Source organism: Neltuma alba, unplaced genomic scaffold (assembly GCF_004799145.2).
Source record: "Neltuma alba isolate B1F8T4 unplaced genomic scaffold, ASM479914v2 tig00012207_pilon, whole genome shotgun sequence".
NCBI classification, from domain to species: Eukaryota; Viridiplantae; Streptophyta; class Magnoliopsida; order Fabales; family Fabaceae; genus Neltuma; species Neltuma alba.
In genome coordinates, this window is record NW_021636743.1 from 17,846 (window position 1) to 45,726 (window position 27,881).

Below are 27,881 nucleotides of genomic sequence, written 5' to 3' on the forward strand. Positions count from 1 at the left end.
TTTGAGGTTTAAAAAGCTACTTTTTTTTGGGCGAAAGAAACTGTTTCGGCAAAGAAACTAATTACGCGGAGGATAAAAAACAGGGAAGCTGAAGTTCATCCTTGAAATATTATGAGGGTCTCGTGATTTGGCGAGATTTTTTTCTCTTGAAAAAAAGTGTGTATCTCAATGCTCGGTGCAAGCGCTTATCTTATAAGCTTTTTACTATTCATTTATGTCTGATTTTTTCAGGGAAGCATTGTAAGATCGAAGTCTTAAATGCCGTCCCCTGGTTGAGTTTCCATCTCAATGTTTCGTTGACATTTTTTATTACTGATTAATAGATTAATAGATGAGGGGGCCCAGCGGACGGGGGAGGATGCATTTAGTCTTTTATATTATTAACACCTTTCTTTTTCTTTTCTGCCAATTATATTATTAAGACCTTCAATACAAGTGATTCTGAAAAGAAATTAAAATTTTAATTAAAAAGCAAATAAATTTACCATTCATTCTGTTTATATTTTCCTATGTATCTTTTTGTCAGTACACTTGTATGTATCTTTTTCCTCAATGGACATACGTATTCTTTGCCGGTTAATTCATAGTAAGAAATTCACAAAAGGTTCAAGTCAACGAGGGAAGCCTAAACTGTATTACGCACGTAATGGCAATAAATTATGCTACCGAACAGATTGTCTTCATGAATTACAAAAGCATCGCTAGCGAAAAAAACAGAGACTATGAATAGTGTGTTATACTACCTCTAATTTTAAATATAAGAGCTAGTTGGCAATCCTAAATATAAAACTCCAGTTCATTTTGTCTCTCAAATTATAATGTGTTCTCAAAAATATCTCTATTGATTGTAAGGTACTTCTGCCCAAATATAGTTTCAAAATACATGATTGAATAAAGTTAACTTAAAGAAGTCAACACATATTTGTTACAAATAACTAATTCAATTAATTTTTTTAATATTTTTAAATTAGTTATTTAGTTCTTATATTAAGAAAAGAAGGTAGTATTACTTAAGAATTAAGACTTATGAGTTATTCTTTTGACCTTGAAGATTTATGATTTATGAATGAGTAAATTACTGACTTGCTATAGGCTGAGCAAAAATTTGCAAAGGCTGTCTTATTTTGCGTGAATAACGAATTTGGATAAACAACATTCAATTATGATGGTTATCAATTGGATAGATATTCTCTAACAATAATAAGTTGTAACGTTTCAATTTTAGATAATAAATTTTAGAAACAAGTTAATAAATAAAATTTAAATTTCAAAATCCAAGCCATATGTGCGAATGGCTTTTCCTTTTGCCACCGAAAAAAAAAATCTTCTCTCTTTATATACCCTTGTACTACTTTTGATTCTGATTATAAGATCTTATTTGTAGATTATAAACAAGGTCTTATAATTAAGACCATAGTAGTATTATTTATTCCTTTTCTAATGAGTAACTTTTTGTTCTGGCCAAATATCTGTTGCGCAGCTTGGCGTTTCACCATTATTACAAATTGCCTTGTAAATATGATTCCATATTCAGTATCCAACCAAAATAAGTGTTTCAAATTGAAAAATGTGGGAATCCGGTCCATGCCCTATCTTCTCTTTTCATTTATTCTCCTCTTTGTTTCTGCTCTCACTTTAAACTCTCCCTTCCACGTACACTTCGCTCTCCATAATAATTTCAGATATCTATGTATCAAAACATATATAAGTACATGACAGATGGGTACATTTCTCCGTATCGAACATTACATAAGAAGAGTTCAACTCTACGGTTAATTCATATTTTTCTTTAACTTCCTTGGCAGAAACACGAAAGAAAATGTTGCAAGAGTAAGAAGTATCCGATAAGGGATGAAATGTGGTATTAACTAATAACTAACCACAATAAATATATCCAACAACGAATGGATATCAGTAACTCTCAAACAAACGCGAGATAGAACTTTGACAGTCTTAATTATAAGTGGCAACAGGTAAGGCATACAAATATGGGATGGATCGAGTTGGTGTGCAAGTAAAAGGATCTCGTGTACGGTGGACATATTATTACGATTAGCTACATGCAATTATCAACTACATGAATGGATCTGTCAACTACAATTTCTGTTGGGCGTGATGTGATTCATGAGACAGACCATCTACTCTCTTCAATCGTTATTACCACTTACGTTATCTAAAGCCAGCAGTTTTGGTTGATGAATTTCTCATAATTAATACCAATCACAAAACCTCCTCCTCCCTTTTTTGTTCATGGGCAGTTGATCCAAGCATCATTGAATGGCCACAATTTGTAGTCTTTTTATGTCTTTAATTTAGTATGGTGATCACTAAAAGCAGGGTGACAAATACATCTCTACTTTTCTGTGATTAATTTTAAAGGTTATCCACTTGATTAATGAATAGTTATGACTGTGAAAATGATTTGTATTTCCTTTCTCGTCAAACACTTGCTTTTGTTTTACGAGGACTCTAGCAAACTGAACTTTCATATATATGTCGACATTAAGGATCAACGAAGTAGGAATATAGAAATAAGTTGCCTCTCCTGTATTGTTTATATTCTCCTCTACTCGTACTCGCAAATTAATTGATTATTAAAGGGCAATTAGTGGTCTCTATCTATACCATCCACTATATAATCCACCTTTGAATCAAACAAAAACACACATACACAAAATCCCCTCTTCACATCCAGCTATCTACTCCTGCAATTTGACGCGACCCCAAGTTGTTCCTGTGATCTCCGTCAATTATATTAAGGTATTCTCAAAAACTCATCTCTATTTTTACTCTGTCTAAATATTGAACGCATGTACATGTGGGAAAAATTCATGACCCTTCACAATATGCATTCAGGTCTGTGGCAATGGAGCCTGGGAAATTGTTGAGCGGTGAAAGAGGAAGAAAGAAGTCCGAGGCTGGATCTGAGGCTGAACTGTCGCCTGTGAACTCATCGTCGGAGATAGTGACGTGGTCAAACAACTCGTCGGAGACGACGGTGGAGGGGTCATCGTGCGTGTCTTGGGAGGCAGAAAATGAGAGCGTGGAGACAAGGTCGATGCAGCTCGTAGGTTGTCGGCGGTGCCTCATGTATGTTCTGTTATCAGATGTGGATCCTAATGCCCCAAGTGCAAGAGCACCGTCTTGCTCGACTTCCTCAACGACGATACCTCCTCCACCACCAAGAAACCAGACAACTAATTAATGGCGTCAATTCTATCATATCCATCTGTATGTGTCCGTCAGATTATTAAGGTAGCAGAAACTTTGTTCATTTGCCTTATGAATCCCACTTTTTGACTTGTGATTATTATACATGCATGCTTTTCATCGTCTTCTTTTCTGTTGGTGTTTCCTTTCATGTGAGGCATCAGAGAGGATGTATTAAAGTGCAGAGATTGTTCAAGGTGAATTATAAACTCCATATTTTCTAAACTCCAAAACTGATCTCTTTTGATCAATTAGAAGGGCTTTTGTTTTTTTTTAAAAAAAAAACTCGTCTGTGACTTCAGATATTGATTCTAAATTATTATTCATCTAAGATTTACATCGGATATGTATATAGTATAGTATGGGGTGGGGAGTACTGATAATCAAGTTTTTTACGTCTTTAACTTCTAGTTCTAGATATGTGAAATTAATGTATTTGTGTAGGAGATTCATGATATGTAGACAATTGCATGTATTTAAAATTATGAATTATACACGTATCTTAATATCGATAAGACGATGGGAGTTAGTGTGGTCGAAAAAGATTAAGTTTGAGGGCGGTTTGTTTTTCTCATTTAAATTTAAAATGAGTCTTTATTAATCAATTTAAGTCGTCTGAACTCCCGTTCCTTAATTGAGTAATTCAGAATTTAATTTCTAACGGTTAAGATTTCTATCTTAGTGAAAAATGCCCCGGGAGAGAAGCCAAAAAAAAAAAAAGCTTCTCTGTGTGTGGGGGGGGGGGGGGGGAGGAACAATGAATAATAAAATATGAGAGACATGTAATGAATGAATGAACGCTCAATTTTATTTTTGGGGTCAGAGAATGGATGCTCAAAATGACGACAAAGAAGCATAATTAGAGCGTGCGCCAGAACGAAACATTATAATTATGAGCGCTCAATAGATAATTATAAACATCGATGATCACTTTTAAATTTAAATATATAACCTCATGTTTAGAATTGTATATAATCCACGTGCGCAACATTTATAAAAGAATATTTAATTTAATGCCATGGCCGCCAAGGGAATCCGAGCTTCATCACACCGTCTTATTTTAAGGAAAATCACTTTGATGTCGTGTATATATAACAACTTAAAATATAGAATTTTCTATAAATTTAATTGCAAATAAATTTAATATACATCTGAACTTAAAAAATTCTCTCTGCCGGCAAAAAAAAAAAAATCTCCCTCTTCTTATTAATCGCCAAAGCCATCACCGTCATCGTGCATTGTAATTATTTCAAAGTAATTTGATTATTTTGAAAACCTTTTTTAATATTTTGAGGAGTTGTATGAGACTTGGAAGTAATTTTCTCCTATTTTAAGCGAGATAAATCAAAAATACTTCTAATCAATTTTTTAGTTTAAAATAAATGCTAATCAAAAGTCCAAATTTTTTATTTTACATGCATTTTTATTATTTCTCATTTTTTTCCTCTCTTCCCCCTACATGTAAAACTTTATTCATCAATACGAACGAAATGAAAAAAAAATACCTATTAATTATCCTAACAACTTTTTATATTTTAAACTATAATTCTTTTTAAAAAACCTTTCATATTATGGGGCAAACAGTCTGCTTAAAATTTTGGCGACCATCTAATTTTAGTGAGGGAGGCTGAAAGCATAACTAGTTCACGACAGTCTCTTGCATAAGTCAGAACCAAAAGCTTTCTAAAAATGCTAACTCCGTTTTTAATATAAAAGCTTATTTAATTTTTATTTTGATTCTAAATATAAAACTCCAATCTACTTTATCTTTTATATTTATTTATTTTTTTAAGATAATCTTTTAATAAGGATAGTTCTAGTTAACATAGTTGATTAACAAAAATGTTTTAAGAAAAAAATATCTATTTATATAAATAACTAACTTAACTAATTTTTTAATCTATTAAAATTAATCAACTAACTCTTATATTAAAGACAGAAAGTAGTAATAAATGATGTGAGCGACTAGGCTAGGCGGCTATTTTTTAATTTTTAATAGATATTGATACTACTATGAAACTAGGATGTGTTTTGGTGTTCATCAATCTAGACTGTTTAGAAAAGATCTTTATTTTAAAAAATAAAAAAAAATTAAATTTGAATTGTTTAGATTGGATTTGTCTAAATCTGATGGGTTTTGAGTGTTCATTAAAACCCATTACTCATAATTGGCACCCCACATTCATTCCTACGCAACTATTTATCTTTAAATATAAAATCTAATTAAATTTTTTTAAAGATTAAAAAAATGAAGTTAGTTAATTATTATTATATGAAAACTGTATACTTTGTAGGAATAGTGGAAATTGTTAAATTTGTTTAAATTTCTGAAGGTATATAGAACTTTGAAGGCAGTGTGTTGAAAGTTCAAAGAGGAAGTGGGTGGTGCAGGTAATTTGGTCAACAACTGGAGCGCCGTCTGGACTCAGGACTGCGGAAGACAGCTCTACTAATTGACGCACACATGCTGACAAGTGAGTGCGGAATTATTAAATAATATCTCCGGTACTTAGTTAAATAATTTAAATAAATAAAAATATTTGTTGAGTTAGTTATTTATATTAAATAGATACTGTTTTTTAAAAATATCTTTACTAATTATGTTATTAATTAGAATTACTATTTGATGAAATATTTAACATTTATATACTGCAATGACCACTTTAAAAAAATAAATAAATATAAAAAATAAAATGAATTAGGATCTTATATTTAGAATCAAATTAAATATTAAATAAACTCTTATATTAAAAATAAAAGACAGTGTTAATAATAAAAGTTAGCTGTAAGAGCACGCGTTTGATGCCTCTCTCACGGCCTAATTAACATCCTAATCATCACTATCAATCATGCTGCCAAATTCCCCACTCCTCGCCAACTGCTTCCTAATCATCCCTCAGCCCTGCTCCCTTTTTTTTCCCAAAAAAAAAGAAAACTTTTTTTAAGACTTCGCATCTAGGGGTTACTTACACCGCTGGTGGGGCGTCTTATCGTCTCTTCTGTTTTCCTCCTCCGATTCGTAAATTTCAGGACATTCTCTGCTCTCTATGTTATCCACAACCTCTTTACATACATATATTGCTATTATCATAACAATTTTCTACCTCAAGAAAGAAAGTTATATACATTAATTTTATTAAAATCATGCAGGCATTTATTTTAATTCCAAAAAAATATTTGTATTTTCATACGGAAAGAATATATCAATATAATTTTAAATGAAATTTTTAAAAATATATACCATATAGAAACCAATGTAGGCTCTCGCCTTCCTATAAAAACTTATAAACCCCGCGTTCGTTGTACTCTTTATTGAAACTCGTATAACTTCATATTGAGGAATGTACTGAGAGGGGTGCCTGGTGTCAGCTGGACTATAAATTCCAACAAATCTAATGAATTTTCCTATCTAACAAAGTAGTTAACTGGTAATATCGTGTAAAAGCAGTTGACAGTCTGTATTTTAGTAGCTAAAAACAACGACTAACAGTAGTCTGCTTGTTAAGGTAATTTTATATAATTCTGGGGATGGTGTGGTACAAGGTATGTTAGTTATTGGAAAGAATCTTCAAATAGGTGATATAAGGAAGGCGAATTATCACTGAAATCAAGCAACTGTTAATTGTTTTTTTTATTTATGTTTCACTTGGCCAAAAGCAATTGTCCACAAATTCAAGTCCCTTTAACACCTTTCTTGTGTTTGGTAACAGTAAATTGATAGCTTTTAAACACTGAGGGTTTGGATGTGTATTAATTCAGTCTTCCTTGTTTCGTTATTGTTCATACATCACATCCGGTTTTGGGGGGAATTGATAAACATGACTAGCAAAGCCATAGGGGATGTTTCTTAGAAATTGGGAAAAAGCGGGTGTATTATATACGTGTGTCGGAAAACTGTTACGTTATATAAATAATTGCTTTGGGGAAAGACGGATATTCCCAAAGATTAAAAAACCCGGATCAAGTAGGTAATTAATGGATTAAAAAATGAAGGAGGGGGAAGATTAATTAATTAATTAATTAATAATGAATGAAAGCGGAGGAGGCCATCATAGACCGGGTCCGTGATTGGACTCTGAACATGCGTTTGCTCAGAGTGGAGTCAAAATTGCTGGACGCGTTGAACTTGGTCAGTTTACACTCACGTTTCACAACCCACTTTTCTTGCCCCTATTCGCTCTACACTTCCTATCACGCCTCCTCTCTTCCCCACTTTCCAAGCAACATCTTCTTCCCCCTTCCCCGCCTTCGTATAAAAACCCTCCCCTTCTTTTCTCTCTTGTGCGTAACAACCCTCACCATCGGAATCCCAGCTCCCTGATTTTCTTCAGCCTCTCCTTCTCTTCCTTCTCCTTCTTCCCTTCAACATCACTCATCATCGCCGCCCTGCTTGCTCACCATGGTCACTGAAGATCTGAAATCGAAGCCCATCCAGATCCGTGAAGTATGGGCCTCTAATCTCGATGCTGAATTCCGACTCATCCGCGAATTGATCGATCGCTACCCTTTTATCTCCATGGACACAGAATTCCCCGGCGTCATCTTCCGCCCTCAGGTCGACCCTGCTATTCCTTACCACCACCGCCAGCTCCTTCCCACCGATCACTACCGCCTCTTGAAGGCCAACGTTGACGCCTTGAATCTCATCCAAGTCGGCCTCACCCTCTCCGATGCTGATGGCAACCTTCCCGACCTCGGATCCGAGAACCGCTTCATCTGGGAGTTCAACTTCTGCGACTTCGACCTGGCGCGTGACTCCTTCGCCCCTGATTCCATCGACTTGCTGCGCCGGCAGGGGATCGACTTCCAGAGAAACGTCGAGGACGGAGTCGACTCGGCCCGGTTCGCGGAGTTGATGATGTCGTCGGGGCTCGTCTGCAACGAGTCTGTGAGTTGGGTGACGTTCCACAGCGCATATGATTTCGGGTACCTGGTAAAGATCCTGACCCGACGGAGCTTGCCGAAGGGGGTGAAGGAATTCTTGAGATTGTTGAGGGTGTTTTTCGGAAATAATGTTTATGATATCAAGCACATGATGCGGTTCTGCAAGAGCCTGTACGGGGGGTTGGACCGGGTGGCCAGGACCCTCAGTGTGAACCGGGCTGTGGGGAAGTGCCATCAAGCCGGGTCGGACAGCTTGCTGACGTGGCACGCCTTTCAGAGAATGAGGGATATATTTTTTGTAAAGGACGGACCGGAGAATTATGCCGGCGTTTTGTATGGATTAGAGGTGATATGTTAATTAAAAATATATAAAAAAATAATTGGTTTATTATTTTATTTGTTCACTTAAAAACTCTTTCCTCTGCTTTGAAAATTGAAATAGGAATTCCGAACGGATAATTTGATCAGCCGGCCTGGCCTAAAAAGAACGGTCAAATTGGTTTCAGGCCAGCAAGTTGGTCATTAAGAAAAAGAAATACTCCTCCGATCCTTATTATAAGACCCAATTTGACTTTTTATTTGGTTCTAATTATAAGACCCAATCTATTTTATCTCTTATATTTATGTATTTTTTTTCAAGATAATCCTTATAATAATGATAGTTTTAGCCAATATACTTAATTAGCAAGGATATTTTAGAAATGACAACACTTATTTATTATAAATAACCAACTTAACTTACTTTCTTAATCTCCTCAAATAAGTCAATTGGGTCTTATAATTAGGACCGGAGGAGTAGATGGGAATTAGCAGAGAAACCGTCAATTGTAGGAATCTGCGATTGTCCGGTTCTGGGAACCGTTGATCCACTTCCCTGTAACTGATCCTGGGAGTTCTCATTGACATCGACCCCCAAACAAAATGGTGCTAAGTAAATTAGATACTAACAATTGAGAGACAGCTGGTAGCATATACTTTTATATAGTATTTTTAGCTAATTTATATTTTAAATATATTTTTTGAAAAGAAATTCTTATAATTTTGAATCGATATAACAATTGTTACTAGTGCTGCTTTTCTTTTTTGAAAAGAGAAATGATGATATACTGTTGTAGATAAACACAATCCACAGGAATAAAAAGAGAGAATATAACCCTATCCAGAATCCACGGTTTTTTCCTTCTTTGCTTTTGGCCATTTTTTGATGCGTGCATGAAAAATATTTATTTTGAAAAAGCAAAGATGTTACTAGGCAATAACATTTTTGGGGGAAAAAAAAGACAGGGAGGGGCAAATATATGTTGTTACTTTTTTGTTTTTATCCAAATATGTTGTTTACCTTTTTTGGCCTCCTTTTTAAACTTATTTATGAAGGAAAGGGGAGTCTCTTTCCTCTCAGACCTTTTCTGGAAACTATATACAAAGAGAAACCATTTAATCTATTTTTTAAATGTTTGGTTTATTTATATATACTAATATAAATTTATCCACTAAATTCTGAAAATCTGAATCCACTTCAAATTGAGCTAGAAAACCAGGGGCCGGTTGAGGTCTCCCAAATTACATTTTCTTATTTATGATAAATGATACTCCATTTGTCCATTTTGTCCATATTATCTAAAGATAAAAATAATAAATTTATAATATGTGTGTGTGCAGGTGGGAAACAAGAACAATTTACATGCATTAAAATTACAAGAAAACAAATTTGATTGCGTGGCAGGGAGTGATGCTGGGCTATTGCTCTTCAGGGCTCGTTAAATAAAGTTGAAACCGTCAAAGAAGATAATCATTTTGAGTTAGGATTCATATTTTGTTAGAGAGGGTCAGTCAAAGGGATAGGATACTGCAACACATAATCAGAGAGTTGAATCTGAAGCAGCCCGTATCGCCATAATATGGGAATTGTTAGCAGTCTCGTTATATGTCAGCTGGGATTAACTACAACCTCCGGTTCTAAATATAAAAACTAATTGATTAATTTAAAAAAATTAAGAAAATAAGTTAAATTAATTATTTATAATAAATAGGTATTTTCTTTCTTAAAATATCTTCATTTGACTTTTATTTTAATCCTACATATAAGAACCCAATCTACTTTGTCTCTCATATTTATATATTTTTGTTGGAAAAATTAATCTTTTAGTCCCTATAGTTTTCACTCATTTGTAACTCAGTCCCTACACTTTGATTTAGTGCAACTCAGTTCCTTTAATTTTGACTCGGTTGTAACTCGGTCCTTGAAATTTGACTCACTGCAACTCAGTCCCTATAATTTTAACCATTTTATAATTGAGTCCCTCTTTTTATTAGATATATAATTTTACTTTTCAAAAACACAAGGACTAAATTATAAAATAGACAAAACTATAGGGACCGAGTTACAGCTAGTCAAACTTCAAAGACTGAGTTATAACTGAGTTAAAACTAAAAGGATTGAGTTGTACCATGTCAAAGTAAAAGGACTAAGTTACAAATGAGTGAAAACTCTAGGGACCAAAAGATTAATTTTCCCTATTTTTTTTTTCAAGATAGTCTTTTAAATAATGATAGTACTAGTTAATATACTTGATTAGAAAGGATATTTTAGGAAAGATAGTACTTATTTATTACAAATAACTAACTTAACTTATTTTCTTATTTTTTTTAAATTAGTTAACCAGCTCTTACATTTAAAACTGAAGGTAGTATTTATTATGAGACTATTCTATGTCGGTCAATATCCCCAAAAGAAAAACGTTTTGGATTTGAATAGAATTGGAATCATGTGAGTCAGAAATAATTGGCACCCAACATTTGTTATTCAGAATTTATATTCATGAAAAAGGTCATGGCAAGTTTCGAGATTATTTTGAAGGCATTCAAAAAGTTTTATATTTTTGCTTCAAACAGTAGGGTAGACCATTATCCATCTGTTCAAGTTGCCCTATCAATGATATACACGCGCTGGGGAATGAAAAAGGAAATCTACTCGCATTTTGTCATGCTCCAGGACTTCGCAATCAATTTTAGAGTTTAATGCCTGAAATTACAATTTTATCTTCCATTTTAGTAATTTTGTACTGGAGTCCTCCTGATTGGTCTGTGATCACTAATCATACTGATATTAAAGTACAATCTATTATAATACTCCTCCGGTTCTTATTATAAGACCCAATTTGACTTTTTATTTGGTCCTAATTATAAGACCCAATCCATTTTCTCTTTTATATTTATGCATTTTTTTCCAAGATAATCCTTCTAATAATAATAGTTTTAGCCAATATACTTAATTAGCAAGGATATTTTAGGAATAACAACACTTATTTATTATAAATAACCAACTTAACTTACTTCCTTAATCTCCTCAAATAAGTCAATTGGGTCTTATAATTAGGACCGGAGGAGTATATATTTAATCGTTTAGTAAAGACAATTCAAAATTCTAATAGTAGGGTAGTATATACAAAGGTGATTGGATCCGCGTTCGAAGTTGATATATCAATGCTGGTAAAAAAATAAAAATAAAAAACTGCCAAATACTAAGTTTCTTTTATTCTCTATTTATAAGCTTTAAATTTAAGAACAAGTGCAGGTTAATTTTATAAGCTTTAATTTAAAATTTATCTTAATATTTAATATATTTTTTTAATTTGGCCTCTAATTATTTATTCTCTCTCCTTGCCATAATCTCTCATTATATTTTCTCAACACATTCTCTTTTTCTCATTTATTATAAGGTCATATTTAAAAATAAAAATATATTTTTAACCTATTTATTGTTTTTAACTAATTAGTTATTATCTGCAAATTAGTTATTTGAAACTTATAATAAAAATATGAGAGAGTAATATATTGTTTTGTGTGTTTTGGGAATGGCAAATAATATGTCTGGGAATTGGAGATGAAGGTCATGCTGTTTCCTTTAAAGGGGCAAGCACATTACCGCTCTTGTTTCATTTTTCTCTACCTAAGTAAGATATTTTCAAAATTATTATTCAATATTTTAGTTTTCTTAAATTTGAACCACAACATTTTTTAATTTATTTCATTTTGTATGCCAAATAAGTCCTTTACATATTAAAAAAAAGCCTATGCAAAATCAATCACAATATCTTTATTGAGTATATCAGACTCAAATGAGGCTATGAATTCTCTTACCATCACACCAACTAATTGAGAGTTATATAAATAGATTGATGCATAAAATTACTTTTTAAAATCAAACCTCAAATATATAATGTCATTGTTGGTTCTTATAGTTTAATAGAATTTTAATTTTGGTGCTTGTATTTTTAGATTATGGTTTTTAGCTCTTATAATTTCATACGGATTGATATTGTTAAGTGTCATAGCAAAAACCAAAATTCGCCTGATGAGTTTTAGTTCTGGTCCTTATACTTAATGATGATAACTAAAAGTCAACACCATTAAACTTTAAATTAAATTCTTATGAAATTATAAACACAAAAGATCACAATTTAAAACTACAGCAGCTAAAATTAAACTTCAATTAAACAGTAAGAACCAACAATAGTATAGTCCAAAATGTTTGCATGATTCATGTGACATTTGAAGTTTTATTTGTTTTGATTTTACCGGCAGATATTTGAAGTTTTAATTTGGGCCAAAAAAATAGAAGAAGAAATGTATATACCTCTGGTTCAAAATATAAGTTAAACTCTGTTGGTGGGGCTTAGTTTTTTTATAAGATAACATTTACTTTTGTTTAAATATTTAATGAGTTTTTTTCGATTTTACCCCTTATATATTTTCTTTCTTCTTTAATTTATTTACTGCATCTTTTACTTATTCTTTTCATTAATAAAGGCATATTTGGGGGGAAAAAATACATACCTTGCATATTTATTGTTTAAAACTGATTTTAACTTATTTCTTAATAAACTTAAATAGATAAAATTTAGCTTGTATTTTGAACCGGAGTTAGTAGTTGTTTGGAGTATATAAATAAAGAGTTGGGCGAGGAAAGTAGGTGGGAAAACGAGGCATTTGTGAATGAATATTTAGCAAAGTTGGGGGAAAGCGTGGAAGTGTGGCTGTAGCCTGGGGAAAAAGGAACGTTGTTCAAACTCATCTTTCACAACTAAATTAACGTAACACTCTGCCTGCTTAAATGAACTTAATTAATTTGGTATGCTCCCTTATTTATTCCCATACGTACACACAAAACGATCTCTAGGTCTGTAACTAGTTTAATTTTGGGGTCTTTGGTGGGTACGGATACAGTTCCATAAATAACGAATTGTGTGCGTACAATAAGATACTAGTAAGTAAGAGCCTTTTTCGTTAATTAGTTTCAAAGTTAATTTATTGAACTCCCAGTGTTAATGCTCTGCCTGCCCAAAGCCCCACTTCTTTCACCCCTCTTATGCCACATTTAATTCACGACTCTCCTCCCTTTCCCATCGGGAACGTGGTGCATGGTCGGCACGCACACCTGAAAAGTGTAATTTGTTTCATTCAACAGTCTATAAAGCTAATCATTTAATAATTAATATATATGTGTGTATATTTAAATAATACAAGAAATTTTTTTAAGAAAAACTACTCAGGTCTTTGAAAAAGAACATAATTATCAAAGAATTTCATTGACAAGTGAGTAGTAGGAATCTCATTATCATTTTCTAGTCTAAAACTAGTTAAAGAGTTGTTATGCTGGAATTCTTGAAACTATGGGGTGATTTTTCCAAAATATTTAAAAAGGTAATATTATTGCGTAACAATCTTTGACTTTGCTACCTATACGCTTCTCTGGTGTCCTTCCCCGAGTCAATGGTTCCACATTTCTATATCAACCCAAGAGGGATTCATTCGTTTACTTTGAATTTCAGCCACAATTCAACGACAAGCTTTTTCAAGGAAAGTCATTTTGGTGCACACTTCTAATAAATTTTACCTTCATAGTCCATACATTAGGGCTTTAATTCCATCAAAATTTTCAGCAATAATAGAAATATATATATATATACTGATTTCTCGTCATATTAAAACTTCCATATTTTTTGGCAGACGGTAAAATTGAGTATGATCATTCTAATAATTTAATATTGCTACAATTTATTTATATTTTGATAAATAAACATGATCACCTATGACCACTCTCGAGTAAACAGGCTGCATATATATTAATTCCTTTGACATACTGGGATCGATGTCAAAAAATAGGCTGGCAAGTTTGATAGATAAACATGTGAGAGGTTGCGTAAATTCATATATATATATATATATGTAAAGAAATAAATCGGCAGGATTTATATATCTATATTGGATTAAGAATTACCTTGAGAAGCTAAGAGAGATTTGATTAATATATATAGATGAATCATCATAGATATAAAATTCTGGTTCTTTGCTTGAAGCATTAATGGTTTTATGAGGGAACCCCACGTACATGAATGATACAGAGAGGCAGTGACGCGGGCATGCAGCTTCTTCCCACGCCGGCATTGAATGCCTTCACATGGAATGGCCTACGCACGTGCCGCTGGCTGATTCCTCACGTGACCATAACGCCTCATCCCCTTGCTCTTGTTCGTCGTCGTCTTCTTGTTATTATCATTATTTGGAAACGCATCTTCGCAGATTTGCGTGTACGCCTTCACGATCACCTCGTGCTGTCTCGGCGAGTTCAGCTCCAGGAATGCTTCCAGAAGCTCCTCCAGATCGGATTCCGAGTACATCTCCTTCTCAAATATCATCTGCAGCATCGAGTGCCGGAAATCCTTGTACGGATCCTCCGACTCCTTCTCCACCGCCACGCTGTTCACTATCGGACTCTGCTTCGCCATCACGTTACTCGAATTCTTCCAGCTCCTCTGGGTCTCCGTCTCGGCTTCCGACACGGTGGTGGATGTGAAATCCCCGTCGTCTTCGTCGATTGAGTGGGCGCAGATTCGGTCGCCGGAGGTGGCGGTTGAAGATGTGAAGCCGCCCATTGGGTTCGGGTTTTTTTGCTTGGGCTTGGGCTCGAAGACGTCGGTGGGCTTGGGCCTGCCACAGCCGCAGCTTCCATTTGCAGTGAGGAGTATTCTGAGAAGAGTTCTCTTCTGGGAAGACATGAGGAGGCAGAAAATGAGAGAGAGGAGTGAGGAGCAGAGAAAAAGATATGAAGAGGGAGGGTGTTGGTGGGAGAGTGAATGAGAGTCACTTTCAGAGGGGTTTGGTGGGAGAGGAGGGGGTTGGGAGATTTATGAAGGCATTGTGCAGTATTGGATAGTTTTGAGGTGTCGTATTTGGGATAACAAAGGGATTCATGATGTTATGAAGCTTCCTCAAGACCTACTCTCGCTCATCATCATTCATCACATTCCTCTTTTGGCTTTGGATAGATGAATCCAGGTACCATCGATTTCTGTGTCATTCTTGTTGGTTGTGCTATACGTAAGTGATGCCACTGGCATGACAATGCATCTCAAGTACAAGAGCAGATTCTTTGAATTAACGGACAAGTATTCGAAGTTTTGATTTGTGAGCCTTAATTACGTTGTTTGATTCACAACTAACTTCTGAGTTTGTACAAAGTTAGAAACTACGAATTGCCTTCCAAGCCAACATATTATTTATACATATCTCCGCCAGGTTTTACTCGGCATTAATTGATCAGCCGATCACGGCCCTAGATCCCTTGTGTGTGAGACAAGTGATTCCATATGTCAAATGGCTGTATATCACTTGTTTGGAAAGTTTCGAGAAATTCTAACGTAACATATACATACGTTAGAGTTTAGAATGCAATCAAAATGGGGGACGCGTGGTAAGGATGAATCATTTCAGAACAAGCTATTCCTATCAACATAACGGGGACGTATCTATGTAACTTTACACACATGATTAACTAACCACACTTAATTTTTTTTTTTATTTCTCAAAATTAACACTGTATATTAGGGACGGGATTCTCTCGGTACATTTTTGCTGCAGAACATTAGTATGATTAATTAATAACTAATTGAACAACATTCTTCTAAAAAGTGGATCCGTAATGGGCAGCAAAAGTAGCATAATTGCATCTTAAAGGATCCTTCCCTAACACATTTGTCTTGCTTTATTTCTCACATTGATGGCTGTTTCACTTTACAGCAACCCACTTCATAATGGCGTACCCTTCTCCAAATAGGTCAATATATTTTCTATGTTTTGTTTTAATTCGTTCCTATCAGATAGTTCGTCACAGCCATATACATAATCACCTAGGCTATCAGCATTAGATGTTAAAGTTCAATATAATGTGATATGAGTCTGCAAAATCGTTCAACCTGAGAAAAGTATGTGATTCTAAAAAATAGAGTTAATTTTAAAATTGGGTCAGAGCCAAATCATTTTTTTTAAATATATTAACCACGAATTAAAATTATTCGGTTTAAAGTGTCTTGCGTATACATTACAATGTAACTAACCATTTGACAAGAATAAATTATTTTTTGAATATTTGATTAGCGTTGCAAACAATTAAAGGGTAAAGATTTCTCCCCATAGACAATTCTATTTGAACCCAGAATTTTCCTAACGTTGCAAAAAAAAAAAAAAAAAGAGCATTGAAATCTTTTCAGTGAATTATTTTTTTAGACCTTTTTTTTTGGTAGGCTTTTTTAGACTTGTTTAAGAGCCGAAAAAGCATTTCTTCGATATAACAAATGGGCCCTGATGCGCAATCCATGTGGATCGTTTAATCCACTGTTGTGCCCCAAAAAAATGAAACGCATCGACCAAGAGTTAGCTGGGGACTTGTGATTAATTTAATTAACTCCCAAAATAACCCAAAAAAAAAAACAACAACAGAGGTTCTTATAGTTTTACTCTCTATTCCATAAAAAAAAATTAGACACACTTCTCCGTGCATGCATGGTGTGACATATGAATGTTCAATAGCGTAGTTTACATTAGATTTTATTAATTTTTGGCAACAAAAAAAAAAGATTTTATTAAAATTAATATCAATATCAAATGCAAAATTTTCAGTTACTTATATTTATTTATAAGTCATAAATAGTGTCTGATTACTTGCGGTACAATTTTTATGGTTCTTTCATACACCTTGGCGAACTCTTTTCAACTTTTTTTTATTCATTTAATCTTTTTCCATACATTTGAAGAGGATTTAAATTTTAAAACAAGAAGTATAATCCTTTTAAAACTTGTAAGTTATTTTACAAACTACAACGGATTGTCACGCTTGTATAATCCAAATCTACATGAGAAAATAAAGATATAAAAATATATAAAAGTTAGATGAACTAAATTGTTTAATCCGGAAAGCAACTGTAGTGGAGGTGCTGCTACACGTCCCTTCCCAGGCCATAAAAATTTGGGTGCCCACAGAATTTAGGCAAAGAGTGGGATTGGGATGCACAGGTAATTTAATATTTGATATTTTTGTCATGTGATTACAATTTATCCTTTTTTATCTCTTTCTATCTCTCTCCTTCTCTGGCTCTAAGTGAGCTAGCTCACACGAATTATTCTGGGTATCTTCATTATCAATTCTGATTATCGAGGAAGCTCTCTCTATGTTCTGAATAGGGAGAAAATTTCTTGATTGACCCAACAATGGCTACCACTTTGCTAATCCCATCCTCCTGCTCTGCTTCTTTTCTGAGCAAAGGGACGACCAGATTTCGCAATTATGCTCTGTCACGTAAATGCCATGTAAAGAGCTTCAGAGTGAGAGCCGTTAAAGAGAAAACAGATGAACTTAAAAACCCATCTCAGCCATCCTCTTCAGCTGAGGAGATTACCAAGAAGTATGGCCTCGAAGCTGGCCTATGGAAGGTTCTCATTTCTTCTCTACTTCGGCTCGTTTGACTTTGATTCGGAGTTTGCGGGTCGCTGAATTTTCTGACGATTCTTCTTTATGTACAATTATTTCCTCCTTTCCTTTGATTATGTACAAGGGTTTCCAAAATTTTCAACTTTCCGTAAGAGTAAATGCAATTTGCAGTGAGCTTAGAGTAAGTTAGAACTCTGAAGCATATTGGTTGGGTATATCAGTTGTAAGCACACCGCAGAGCAAGATTAGGTTTAGTTGCCGAGGAAATTAAGGAAACCTGAACTTCACGTACACAAACATCAGGAAGTAGCAAATAACTAGTTTTGCTTGCTTGTTCAATTGAATTCGCATTGCTTCCTTGATGCAGCTTTATCCTAGTTTATTTGCAGAATTAATTAGTATAGAAATCCTATTATGCGATACACGCTCAGCCATTTGCTGATTTTTCAAGTCACGGTTACTAGAGAATTTGTCCTTAATTGATGGTTTGTTTTTTTGCCTTTTAAGGTAAAATGAAAACTCACTAATCGATGAGGTCAGAGTGAAATTTCAGGCTATACTTCGAAGGCATGTTGAGTAAACTTTTTCTTGAAAGAAATTATGGTCGCTTGTGCAGATTTTCAGCTCAAAAGACGAAGGAAATGGTGATCCCGAAAGGAAGAAATCAAAGGGCGACGAAGCCAAGGAGTTGTTAGCAAAATATGGAGGAGCTTATCTGGCCACCTCTATCACTCTGTCTCTGATCTCATTCGCTCTGTGCTATGCACTAATCAGTGCGGGCATTGATGTCCAAGCGCTGTTACATAAGGTACAACGTTGAACCTTACGTGGATTGCAATCTAAACAATGTTAAGTTTGAGTTTCCACAGATTTAATAATGTAACTGTCTTTTCTTAGGTGGGAATCTCAATTGATGAGACAGGGGAGCGAGTTGGAACCTTTGCTTTGGCATATGCTGCGCACAAGGCTGCATCTCCTATTAGGTTTCCTCCAACAGTGGCTCTTACACCTATTGTTGCTGGTTGGATTGGAAAGAAAGTAGACAAGGATAAGTAGTTCGTATAGGAGCTCTGAGATCCAACCTTGTTTTGTTTCTATCATATGCTTCTTTTATTTATGTTCTCATGTGAACGTTCGTCTTTACACGCTTAAACAAAGTAATGAAAATAATTTTAAATAGTTGTACTCTAAATCAACCAGCTGCAGGCTCCATCGTTGTGGCATTTATATGTAAATGCAGAAAGCAGAAGTAATGATACAGGAAATATTGAACTTTTGATTCTCCCCCTCCCTTGCTAGAATTGATTGACATAGCTCCCTAGGATTCCTGATCCCGTGGGTGACTCGTTGTGCAAGAATGAGAAAGGGCGAGTAATAAATATGAGAAGGAAAAGAACATTAACAGCAATAGGGAAACAAAAATTAAAAAAAAAAAAAATCCCAGGTGAAAGGTCTCATCCCATTACATGAACAATTGCTCGGTTTCTTTACAACATTGCATGAGAACATAATTGCCTCAAACTGTCTCCGTGAAGGGCAATTTTATTGCTTGGCAAACATCTCGAGGGCACAACGAGCTAGTTGCACTAAAGCCAAGAATTAGAGTAATATACAAGGATGGATTCAGTATAACTCCTAGATGTTTTTCTAAAACCACGAGATCACTTGAATTATGTAAATTAGCTGTACAATGAATCTGCCGTCTGGAGCGCTCCACTCTTTGTTCCTTGCACCAGCTTCTTCACCGAAAACATTAAGAAAACACCTTCATCGAATCTTCGATCCAGTCTCATGCGGTGTGGTGAAGAGGACACAAAGGGGTCGTCTGGATGTCATAGATTCCTAGTAATGAAAGAGCTCTTGACTTCGATTAGATACATAATACATGCTTTTGAAGCTTCAGCCTCCTTCAGGGTTAGCCGTCGAAGGCAGTTGACTCATGTTTGGAGGCGTCTCAGGTCGTGCTGCGCTCTCCTGAGGCATGCAATAATCTTCATTAAGTGCGTCCAGTTCGTTCCATTCAATTCCAGCTGTAGATACATCAAGGAATTTTCCAAAAACATTGAAGATAAGAACCTTTGATCTAAAATTCGAAGGGGGAAAAAATTGCTAAACCTATCCGTTCTAGCATATAGTGCAATGAAGACTAGGACAGAAAGAGGATACATTCTGTTCTCCACATGTCTGTTATGCTAACATCAGCATTTGATAGAAGCCAATAATCAGCATCACTCTGCGAAAAAAATGCCCTCAATGAGAACTAAGAATTACGATTACACTTTTGAAGATGAAATAGTACAAAGATCTTCATGCCACAATCGATTTGAGTTTTGGGTATTATAAGATCATGCACCTACAACAAGTCCTTGAACTGTTCTTCGCAAATCCATAGGACTCGAGAAAATAAAGGTCACCAACTAAGGTCATACTTACATCAACATCTGACGGAACAATCTTCATGATCCCACTAACGAAGTCCTGTGAGGCACTCAAATCAGAACCAGGTCTATGACCGTCTTGTTCCTGCATTTCTTTGTCATTCCTTGCATCCTCAGTGATCACTGTTGCCGGATGCCTGTTCAACTCTGGACTGGATGGAAGATTGGGTGGTACATCGACTCCATTGATCTCCTCAAATTTTTCCTCAAATTGACTGAAATGGCATACAGAGAAGGAAAGATCAGCGATTTCAATATTGCAATTCTCCAATACATTTGTTATTGAACACGAAAGTTAGTACTGAAAATATTCATGGATGTAATCATATGCCACGGGATACACTGGTAGTGGAGGAGACCACTTATTTATGCATCGTTTATGTTGCATCCAAGTTAATTGCTGTACCAAAGGTCCATGTTACTTTGCTTTATCATTTTCCCCGATCACTAAGTGTCGTTGTTGTTCTGACTTTAGATCGTCCACTTGTGCAGCAACAGAAAGAGTGATCCAAATAGGTCAATGTGCATGAAGTCCACCTTTTCTCTTTTCACCAATTTTTTCTTTTTACCTATCTCATTCTAATAACACTAATATTCAGTCCATTTATAGACTACAAAGAATTTGGAATCTCTTTGTTCCACTGGCATTTGCCATCGTAACAAACATAAGTGAGTTAAATGATTATTAACGGCCAAAACAATAAGCATACCTAACAAGGTAAACATCTATTGGGCCCATTGTGCTTCTGAGGATTATCCTGTATCTCCTTTGGGGATAATCAACAGCCTGAAAGAACATGGAGAAGTTTCATTGCGAAAGATGCGCGTGAAATTAATTACTTCAACACAAATTTAGTACGGTCTGAAATTTACCTCATCTGGATCAGGGACCTCAAGAGTGGTGCCATGGGGAGCTTTAATGGCTATTAAGGTTTCATTCTGACAAAAATGGAATGTCTTAAGTTAACCGCCAAATATTTAGTAACATTTATTTAAAAAAAAAAAAAGAAACAAAGCATCATCATACAAAACATAATCTTTAATGAGCAAAGATGACAAACTGACCAGGAAGCAGGGCAAACCCTTTATATCATCTTCCGTGAGAAAAAGCCACCTATATGGTGGAAAACCATTAAGAAATTTGTCAAATAATATAAACCTCAAATTGTGGTAGAAATGACCTAACTCTGGGTAAAGGTTAGATGGAACTTACTTCTGATTGTTTTCATCTTCACTAAGTTTCCTCAGTCTTTCTTGCATCTCCCTACAGTAATTACAAACTCAGGCTTGTTAAACAGATGGCAAAGAAGCAACACAATAAAGCAGTATCAGCAAAGGCATGGCACCAAAACCTTATTTGCTCATCTAACTGGCCCTCCTTCATAGTAAGGTTTTCAACCTCTGTCTGCACAAGAAAAACAACAAAAGATCAGGAGATACCAAGAGAATTTAGAAGTTCACAGGAATTAATGCCACCTTTTTAAATTTTCCACAAGTGACATTATAAAAGCTTTCAAGATTCTCAGTTCCATTGAAAGGATATTAAGCAAATTTAACTCAATGTGGCCTTGCAACTGTTTCCAGGAGAACAAAATAAGAATTCCCGCCTTCCCAATCTGTCCCATTTATAATAATAAATAGAAGGCAATATTAAAATGAGCTCAGGTATACTGCATTTGGGCAAGAGTTTGCGCATACTAGCTACGGATCATAAAAGAGAGATACAAAACTCAAACAAAGGAAAGAAGAAGAAAAAAGGAAAACCGATTTAAGTATCCTAAAGAAAACAAATCCCATGGGGATTCCAAGCAGCATATAATGCAACTCCTCACCTGCAAACTAGAAAAACTATCATCAGCCTCCCCTGGCCTTGACACATCCAATCCCCTGAAAAGTCATGAAACTTTGAGCATACAAAATAGTTTGACAGCTTAAGTATATTAATGTCAAACTTTATTGAAATATTAAAAGCCTCCCTACTTCCATTGAATTCTGTTTTTGAGCTTCTTTTCTATAAGACCAATCCCTTCAAGAACGTTTGTTATATCATATATTCTCCTCTTTTGCACCTGTATATACCCAAAGAAAAACTTCGGTTAATTCAATTTACATCATGGAATCTTTGGACCAGGCAGAAAAGTAGATACCTCTAATGTATCAGCAGCTTTATTCAAATCAAGAATACCATCCTCGGCTTGCTTGATCAAGTTGATGAACTTTTTTGTCAACAGACCTGTGATTATTAAAAAAGGATGAGGATCAAATGTGTCATAATAAGAACTCAGATGGTAATTGGCAAGAACTAACAATGGCATGGGCAATGCTATGCTACCTAAAGAGCTGTCATAACGACATGGACCAGCTGGAGTAAGATTGTTGCCAGAAGGAGAACCTGCAAATTCATAAAAAGTCATCAGATGCATCTAAACTGTTTGCAAGCAAAGTAATGAACAAGTATCTTACTTGATGTTTGTAACTCCCCCACCCCCCAACCCACCTCATATGGTTTAGAGAATTATACTCACCAACATTTGATCCTGGGGTTTGAGGTCCAGCTTTGCTGCATTTTGGAAGCTTTGATGCTTTGCTTGCCTTCCCCATTTTTCCTGACATCGGAGTCTGAAAAGGGCTATTAGCTGCTTCATTAGATCCTCGGTTCATCCTATCAACGGAATCAGCTTCAGAATTGGCTGTAGTAATCTTTCGCTTCAATTGCTGATACAGAGATTAATAATATATACATATATATTCCAGGAATTAAATTAGTTAGAGTTGTACTATAAAAGGGAAACTTAAAGAACTAAATGGATGTACGGAGGAATTGAGAACTGTGAAGAGTTACATATAATTGAAGTCAATGCTAGGCTACTCAGTTTTCAGTCGATGTTGGAACGGGAACACATGGATGGATTCCCAGGTGATTGTCTAATTCCCAGGATGCATGCATGTGACAAAATTAAAGGCACTTATCGTGTTGGATAAAATGACTCCACTAAAGACTACTTAGACATGAAAAATCTTCAAGACATATCATGTATTGAATAGTTTATTTGCAACTAAACGTATTCTATGTGGAGATAACCTATATAATGAAAACACGTCATGATCTCAGCTGCTGATCAAGTAACAAGGATAATGCTCAAAAAATTTCATTTCTCGAGCATAAGACAAGGAAGTTCTTATAATGGAGGCTTATTGAAATAACCGATAAACGCTATCTATCGCTCCAGATGCTCATTAGACAAGCTTTTGCTCTCACTAACGACAAACAGTTCAAACACGCAAGTATACCCAAAATTTCAGGGCGCCACTACTAACGAACACAGACATGAAGGAGTAGCGCGAAATTCTTTCATTTCACAAGACCTGTAAATCAAATGCAAAGATTAAAAAAAAAAAAAGGATTACTGCGAAGGGTTTTTTCATCCCTTAGCGAAACAAAGTTATACTGCAGTCCAGTGTTACCTCAAGAACTAATCTTGGGTCAAATTTCAATAAATTTTAAACTTGACAACTGATTAAAGTCGTGACCGAGCAGATCTCTACAAAAGCAAAGAAACGTGAAAATAAACTAAAAACGGAAAGCGAAGAGCAACACAGAAAAACAAAAGGAACAGTATACTCACAGGTGACTTGACGACGATGGTTTCGGCTTCTTGGTCAGCAGGTCGGCGTTTGTCGGGCGCGAAGCGATGATAATCTGCGGAAGCAACAAAGGAAGGCTTCATAGACGAGAATGGGAGTTGTCGTTTCATGGAGTGAATGATCTGGTCCGGGGGACGAGAGGAGGAAGACATCCAGCAGGAAGAGACGAAAAGTGAGCAGAGATCGAGTTGGGTGGGGAGGGTTTTCGCGGGGAGTGGAGACACAGGATCGAGAGGGTTTGGGGGTATGAATTGTACGTATGTCAGAGAGCGATTGGGAGTCAGGTTCAGCGAAATTGGACGGCAAAGGGCAGAGGAGGAGAGATCTGGGGCGCTTGGGAAGCAGAAAAATAAAAAAGCGGGAGAGAGAAAGAGAGAAGAAAACGAGGGAACGGAAGGGAAGAACCAAAGAACGATACAAAGAAAGGAAGGAGGGAATTTGGTTCGGATATAGATGTGGAGGGAAGGATTCACTTCCGAAATGAAAATAAAATTCTTAAAAAAATCGCAAATTTTAAACTATTATTTTAATATAATAATAGTATAATTTTGTCGTGAGCTGCAGCGTCAACCGCTTCGGTTCGGCGCCAATCCCACGTGGCCTGGCCTTCCCGCTTACCCGCCCTTTCCAATCATGCTTTCTGAACAATTAGGCCATAACCCCCTCTCTAATCCAATTTTGAGTCGCAATCATTGCGATCCTTCTCAGTTCTTGGTTGGTTCCCCCCCCCCCCTTCCTTCCATCTTTTATTGGGTTTTTAACAAAAAAATGGAATCATAAGCTCGTTATGGAGTATGGAGAATATAATTCGGGGCATGATTTTTTGGTCACCCTTTTAATTCGTCATCAAACTTGTTCGCGCGTGTGTTATGTAATAAAATAAAACACTTAAATCATTGAAATGAGGTTCGAGCAGATTAGTTATAATACGCCATCGATTTCTCGTATAGCATATATTCAGGAGTTGAAGGAAGACATCTCTTTGAAGTGCTTAACAAACACTTCACGATGCTGGGAAAAAAGCCCCTCATGTCGCGCAAATAATATATTACTCCTCCGGTACTTAATATAAGACCCATTTAACAAATTTGATTAGATTAAGAAAGTTAGGTAAATTGGTTAATTATAAGAAAAGTGACACATTTTCCTAAAACACCATAATCATCTTTTTTAATACCCCTCTCCCTTTTCTACTTGATTATGGTTGAGGAAGTATCTATAGGGGTAATTTAGAGAAAATTGATAAATATAAGAAATGGGTCTTATATTTAGGACCAAAATCAACTCAAGAATTGGGTCCTATATTAAGGACCGGAGGAGTATAATCATTTCACATTCACTCTAGAGTACCAAGTCAGCACATTTTTTTACAAGCAACTCGTCTGATATTTTTTTTAATTTGTACAGATTAATTAACCTAATCTGAATATAACCCCAAGATTAATTTATACTACTTTCTGTCTTTAATATAAGAGTTAGTTAACTAATTTGAGTAAATTAAAGAAATTTGTTAAAGGGAAAATGACAATAAAATACCACTTGAATTCTAAAAAGACAAATAAGGCACCTGAATAAGCAATATGACAAATAGGGCACTGGGTACCAATCTGGAATTCATATTTTCGGCCAAAAGACCAAAATGTCCTAATGAAATGGGGGAAGACAGACGCTGAAAGTGAGAGAAAGGAGAGAGGAAGACCGACGCTGATGAAATGCGGGAAGAAGGAAAGAAGAATGTTGGAAATGCTATTATCTTACTCCTTCGCATCACCATTTTGTAGAGATTGTTGATTTTAGTTGTGGAAAAGAGGATTTGTAGTGAGAGAGGGAGTGAACCGAAGCGGAAATCAGAAAACAATGGCAAGCAATTACGTAACGTAACTGCTGTCATATGCCTGCTGGTTTTTGGTAAATCCCACTACGTGAATGGTAAATTTCACTATACATGTAGTTAATTATGAAAGTTAATAGTTCAATATTTATTGTGACGTACTTCAAATGCACGTTCACTGAATGATTTATTTATGCTTATAAGTTGCCTTTCCGGTGAAAACAGGTTTACAAAACCCATTGAAGAAGTAGTCACTTTCACTATAAAAGTTGTAAATCCCAGTATATGTTTTGTAAAATTCAACGTGAAATTTTATTGGTTTTTACAAACAAGTTGTTTATCTCCTGAAAACATGTTGCAAAACCCATTAACAAGTAGTCACTTTCACTACAAAAGTTGTAAATATCACCGTGTGTTTTTTGTAAATTCAGCATGAAATTTTATTGATTTTTAGAAACAAGTTGCTCATCCCCTGAAAAGAGGTTGCAAAACTCATTTAAGAAGTGGTAATTTTCACTACAAAAGTTGTAAATATCACTCTATGTTTTGTAAATTCAGTATGGAATTTTATTGGTTTTTAGAACAAGTTACCCATTCCCTGAAAACTTGTTGCAAAAGCCATTTAAGAAGTGGTTATTTTCACTATAAAAGTTGTAAATATCACTGTGTGTTTTGTAAAATTCAGTCTGGAATTTTATTGGTTTTTAGAAACAAGTTGCCCATCCCCTGAAAACTGGTTGCAAAAGCCATTTAAGAAGTGATCATTTTCACTATAGTGGTTGTAAATTTCACTATACATGTAGTTAATTATGAATTTTACAAAATACATATTGTGATTTATAACTTTTGTAGTAAAAGTGACTACTTTGTTAATGGGTTTTGCAACATGTTTTCAGGAGATAAACAATTTATTTGTAAAAACCAATAAAATTTCACGTTGAATTTTACAAAACATATACTGGGATTTACAACTTTTATAGTGAAAGTGACTACTTCTTCAATGGGTTTTGTAAACCTGTTTTCACCGGAAAGGCAACTTATAAGCATAAATAAATCATTCAGTGAATGTGCATTTGAAGTACGTCACAATAAATATTGAACTATTAACTTTCATAATTAACTACATGTATAGTGAAATTTACCATTCACGTAGTGGGATTTACCAAAAACCAGCAGGCATATGACAGCAGTTACGTTACGTAATTGCTTGCCATTGTTTTCTGATTTTCGCTTCATCTTTCCCACAGCTTCACATTCTCTGAAAATGGTTTTATGCGAAGAACAGAGACAGAACCAAAATTTTTTAGAGAAATGCTAGGCAATAACATTTTAAGCTGTGGGAACCCATCGAAAATCAGCGTCTTCCTCTCTCCTTCCTCTCTTCTTCCCGATTTCATCAGCGTCTTCCTCCTCTCTCCTTCCCGTATTTCATTAGTGTCTTCCTCTCTCCTTCCTCTCACTTTCAGACAGGGCATTTTGGTCTTTTGGCCAAAAATCTGAATTCCAGATTGGTACCCTGTCCCTTATATGTCATTTTGCTTATTCAGGTGCCTTATTTGTCTTTTGAAATTCAGGTGGTATTTTATTGTCATTTTCCCTTTGTTAAATTAGTTATTTGTAATTAATATGTGTTATTTTTAAAAATATTTTTACTAATCATGTGTTTACCTAGAACTACTATTTGGTAGAACTTTTAATATAAGCAATTACTACAAGAATTATTTTAGGAAAAATAAATAAATATAAGAGAGAAAGCATATTGAAATCTTATATTTAGGATCAAATTAAAAATCAAACTAACTCTTATATTAAGAACCGGAGATAGTATATTTTTTCGTACTGAGCACATTTGTTCTATTATTGGTGGCTGTTTGAAAAACCGTCAGCCACGAAATATAAACATCACTCTCAATTGTAATTCAAACATTGATTACCTTGTAGAATAATAAAAGCTGACTCATCAAAATAAAAAATAAAAAATAAAAAGCTGGCACAGGCTTGGAAATGTTAGGTGATAATGGGTTTTCGTGGCGTTTAAGACTTGCAACTGCCAGCCGGGCTCTCATGGGCTGGGCCTGCCAACGGTGAAATGACATGGGCTTAATCG

The 27,881-nt window shown here is 35.1% G+C and overlaps 4 protein-coding genes across 5 annotated transcripts; 2 read left to right on the forward strand and 2 right to left on the reverse strand.

Annotated features, from left to right (window-relative positions):
* Positions 1 to 7,391: 7,391 nt before the first annotated feature.
* LOC114724992 (probable CCR4-associated factor 1 homolog 9) lies at positions 7,392 to 8,498 on the forward strand. The gene has a single exon (XM_028911453.1). The coding sequence runs from the start codon at positions 7,610 to 7,612 to the stop codon at positions 8,450 to 8,452; it is 843 nt and encodes a 280-aa protein (XP_028767286.1). The 5' UTR covers positions 7,392 to 7,609; the 3' UTR covers positions 8,453 to 8,498.
* A 5,942-nt stretch (positions 8,499 to 14,440) lies between these two features.
* Positions 14,441 to 15,191, reverse strand: LOC114724993 (transcription repressor OFP8-like). Its single transcript, XM_028911454.1, has one exon. It carries the CDS (start codon positions 15,150 to 15,152, stop codon positions 14,565 to 14,567), a length of 588 nt encoding a protein of 195 aa, XP_028767287.1. The 5' UTR covers positions 15,153 to 15,191; the 3' UTR covers positions 14,441 to 14,564.
* Positions 15,192 to 17,494: 2,303 nt separating this feature from the next.
* On the forward strand, positions 17,495 to 19,141 carry LOC114724994 (protein FAM210B, mitochondrial-like). The gene is made up of 3 exons (XM_028911455.1): positions 17,495 to 17,862; positions 18,477 to 18,668; positions 18,758 to 19,141. Exons 1-3 carry the CDS (start codon positions 17,641 to 17,643, stop codon positions 18,914 to 18,916), a joined length of 573 nt encoding a protein of 190 aa, XP_028767288.1. The 5' UTR covers positions 17,495 to 17,640; the 3' UTR covers positions 18,917 to 19,141.
* Positions 19,142 to 19,285: 144 nt separating this feature from the next.
* On the reverse strand, positions 19,286 to 24,345 carry LOC114724989 (transcription factor E2FB-like). 2 transcript variants are annotated; one of them, XM_028911449.1, is made up of 14 exons: positions 23,925 to 24,345; positions 22,824 to 23,013; positions 22,631 to 22,690; positions 22,446 to 22,531; positions 22,279 to 22,367; positions 22,131 to 22,185; positions 21,651 to 21,703; positions 21,512 to 21,562; positions 21,364 to 21,412; positions 21,172 to 21,237; positions 21,009 to 21,085; positions 20,294 to 20,513; positions 20,027 to 20,093; positions 19,286 to 19,890 (listed from the first exon to the last, which is right to left on the reverse strand). In XM_028911449.1, the coding sequence occupies exons 1-14, from the start codon at positions 24,093 to 24,095 to the stop codon at positions 19,760 to 19,762; spliced, it is 1,365 nt and encodes a 454-aa protein (XP_028767282.1). In that variant the 5' UTR covers positions 24,096 to 24,345; the 3' UTR covers positions 19,286 to 19,759. The 2 variants fall into 2 exon arrangements, with proteins under 2 accessions (XP_028767282.1, XP_028767283.1); XM_028911450.1 differs by lacking the exon at positions 23,925 to 24,345 and adding an exon at positions 23,764 to 23,810.
* Positions 24,346 to 27,881: the final 3,536 nt, after the last annotated feature.

Excerpts from the sequence above, each read along its gene's own strand:
- LOC114724992 (XM_028911453.1), top strand. The coding sequence starts at position 7,610 with ATGGTCACTGAAGATCTGAAATCGAAGCCCATCCAGATCCGTGAAGTA.
- LOC114724993 (XM_028911454.1), bottom strand. The coding sequence starts at position 15,152 with ATGTCTTCCCAGAAGAGAACTCTTCTCAGAATACTCCTCACTGCAAAT.
- LOC114724994 (XM_028911455.1), top strand. The coding sequence starts at position 17,641 with ATGGCTACCACTTTGCTAATCCCATCCTCCTGCTCTGCTTCTTTTCTG. Across the intron at positions 17,863-18,476 it reads TCGAAGCTGGCCTATGGAAG|ATTTTCAGCTCAAAAGACGA; the intron begins GTTCTCATTTCT and ends TCGCTTGTGCAG. Across the intron at positions 18,669-18,757 it reads TCCAAGCGCTGTTACATAAG|GTGGGAATCTCAATTGATGA; the intron begins GTACAACGTTGA and ends GTCTTTTCTTAG.
- LOC114724989 (XM_028911449.1), bottom strand. The coding sequence starts at position 24,095 with ATGTCTTCCTCCTCTCGTCCCCCGGACCAGATCATTCACTCCATGAAA. Across the intron at positions 22,691-22,823 it reads AACCCCAGGATCAAATGTTG|GTTCTCCTTCTGGCAACAAT; the intron begins GTGAGTATAATT and ends ATGAATTTGCAG. Across the intron at positions 21,704-22,130 it reads ATAGTTTTTCTAGTTTGCAG|ACAGAGGTTGAAAACCTTAC; the intron begins GTGAGGAGTTGC and ends TTTCTTGTGCAG.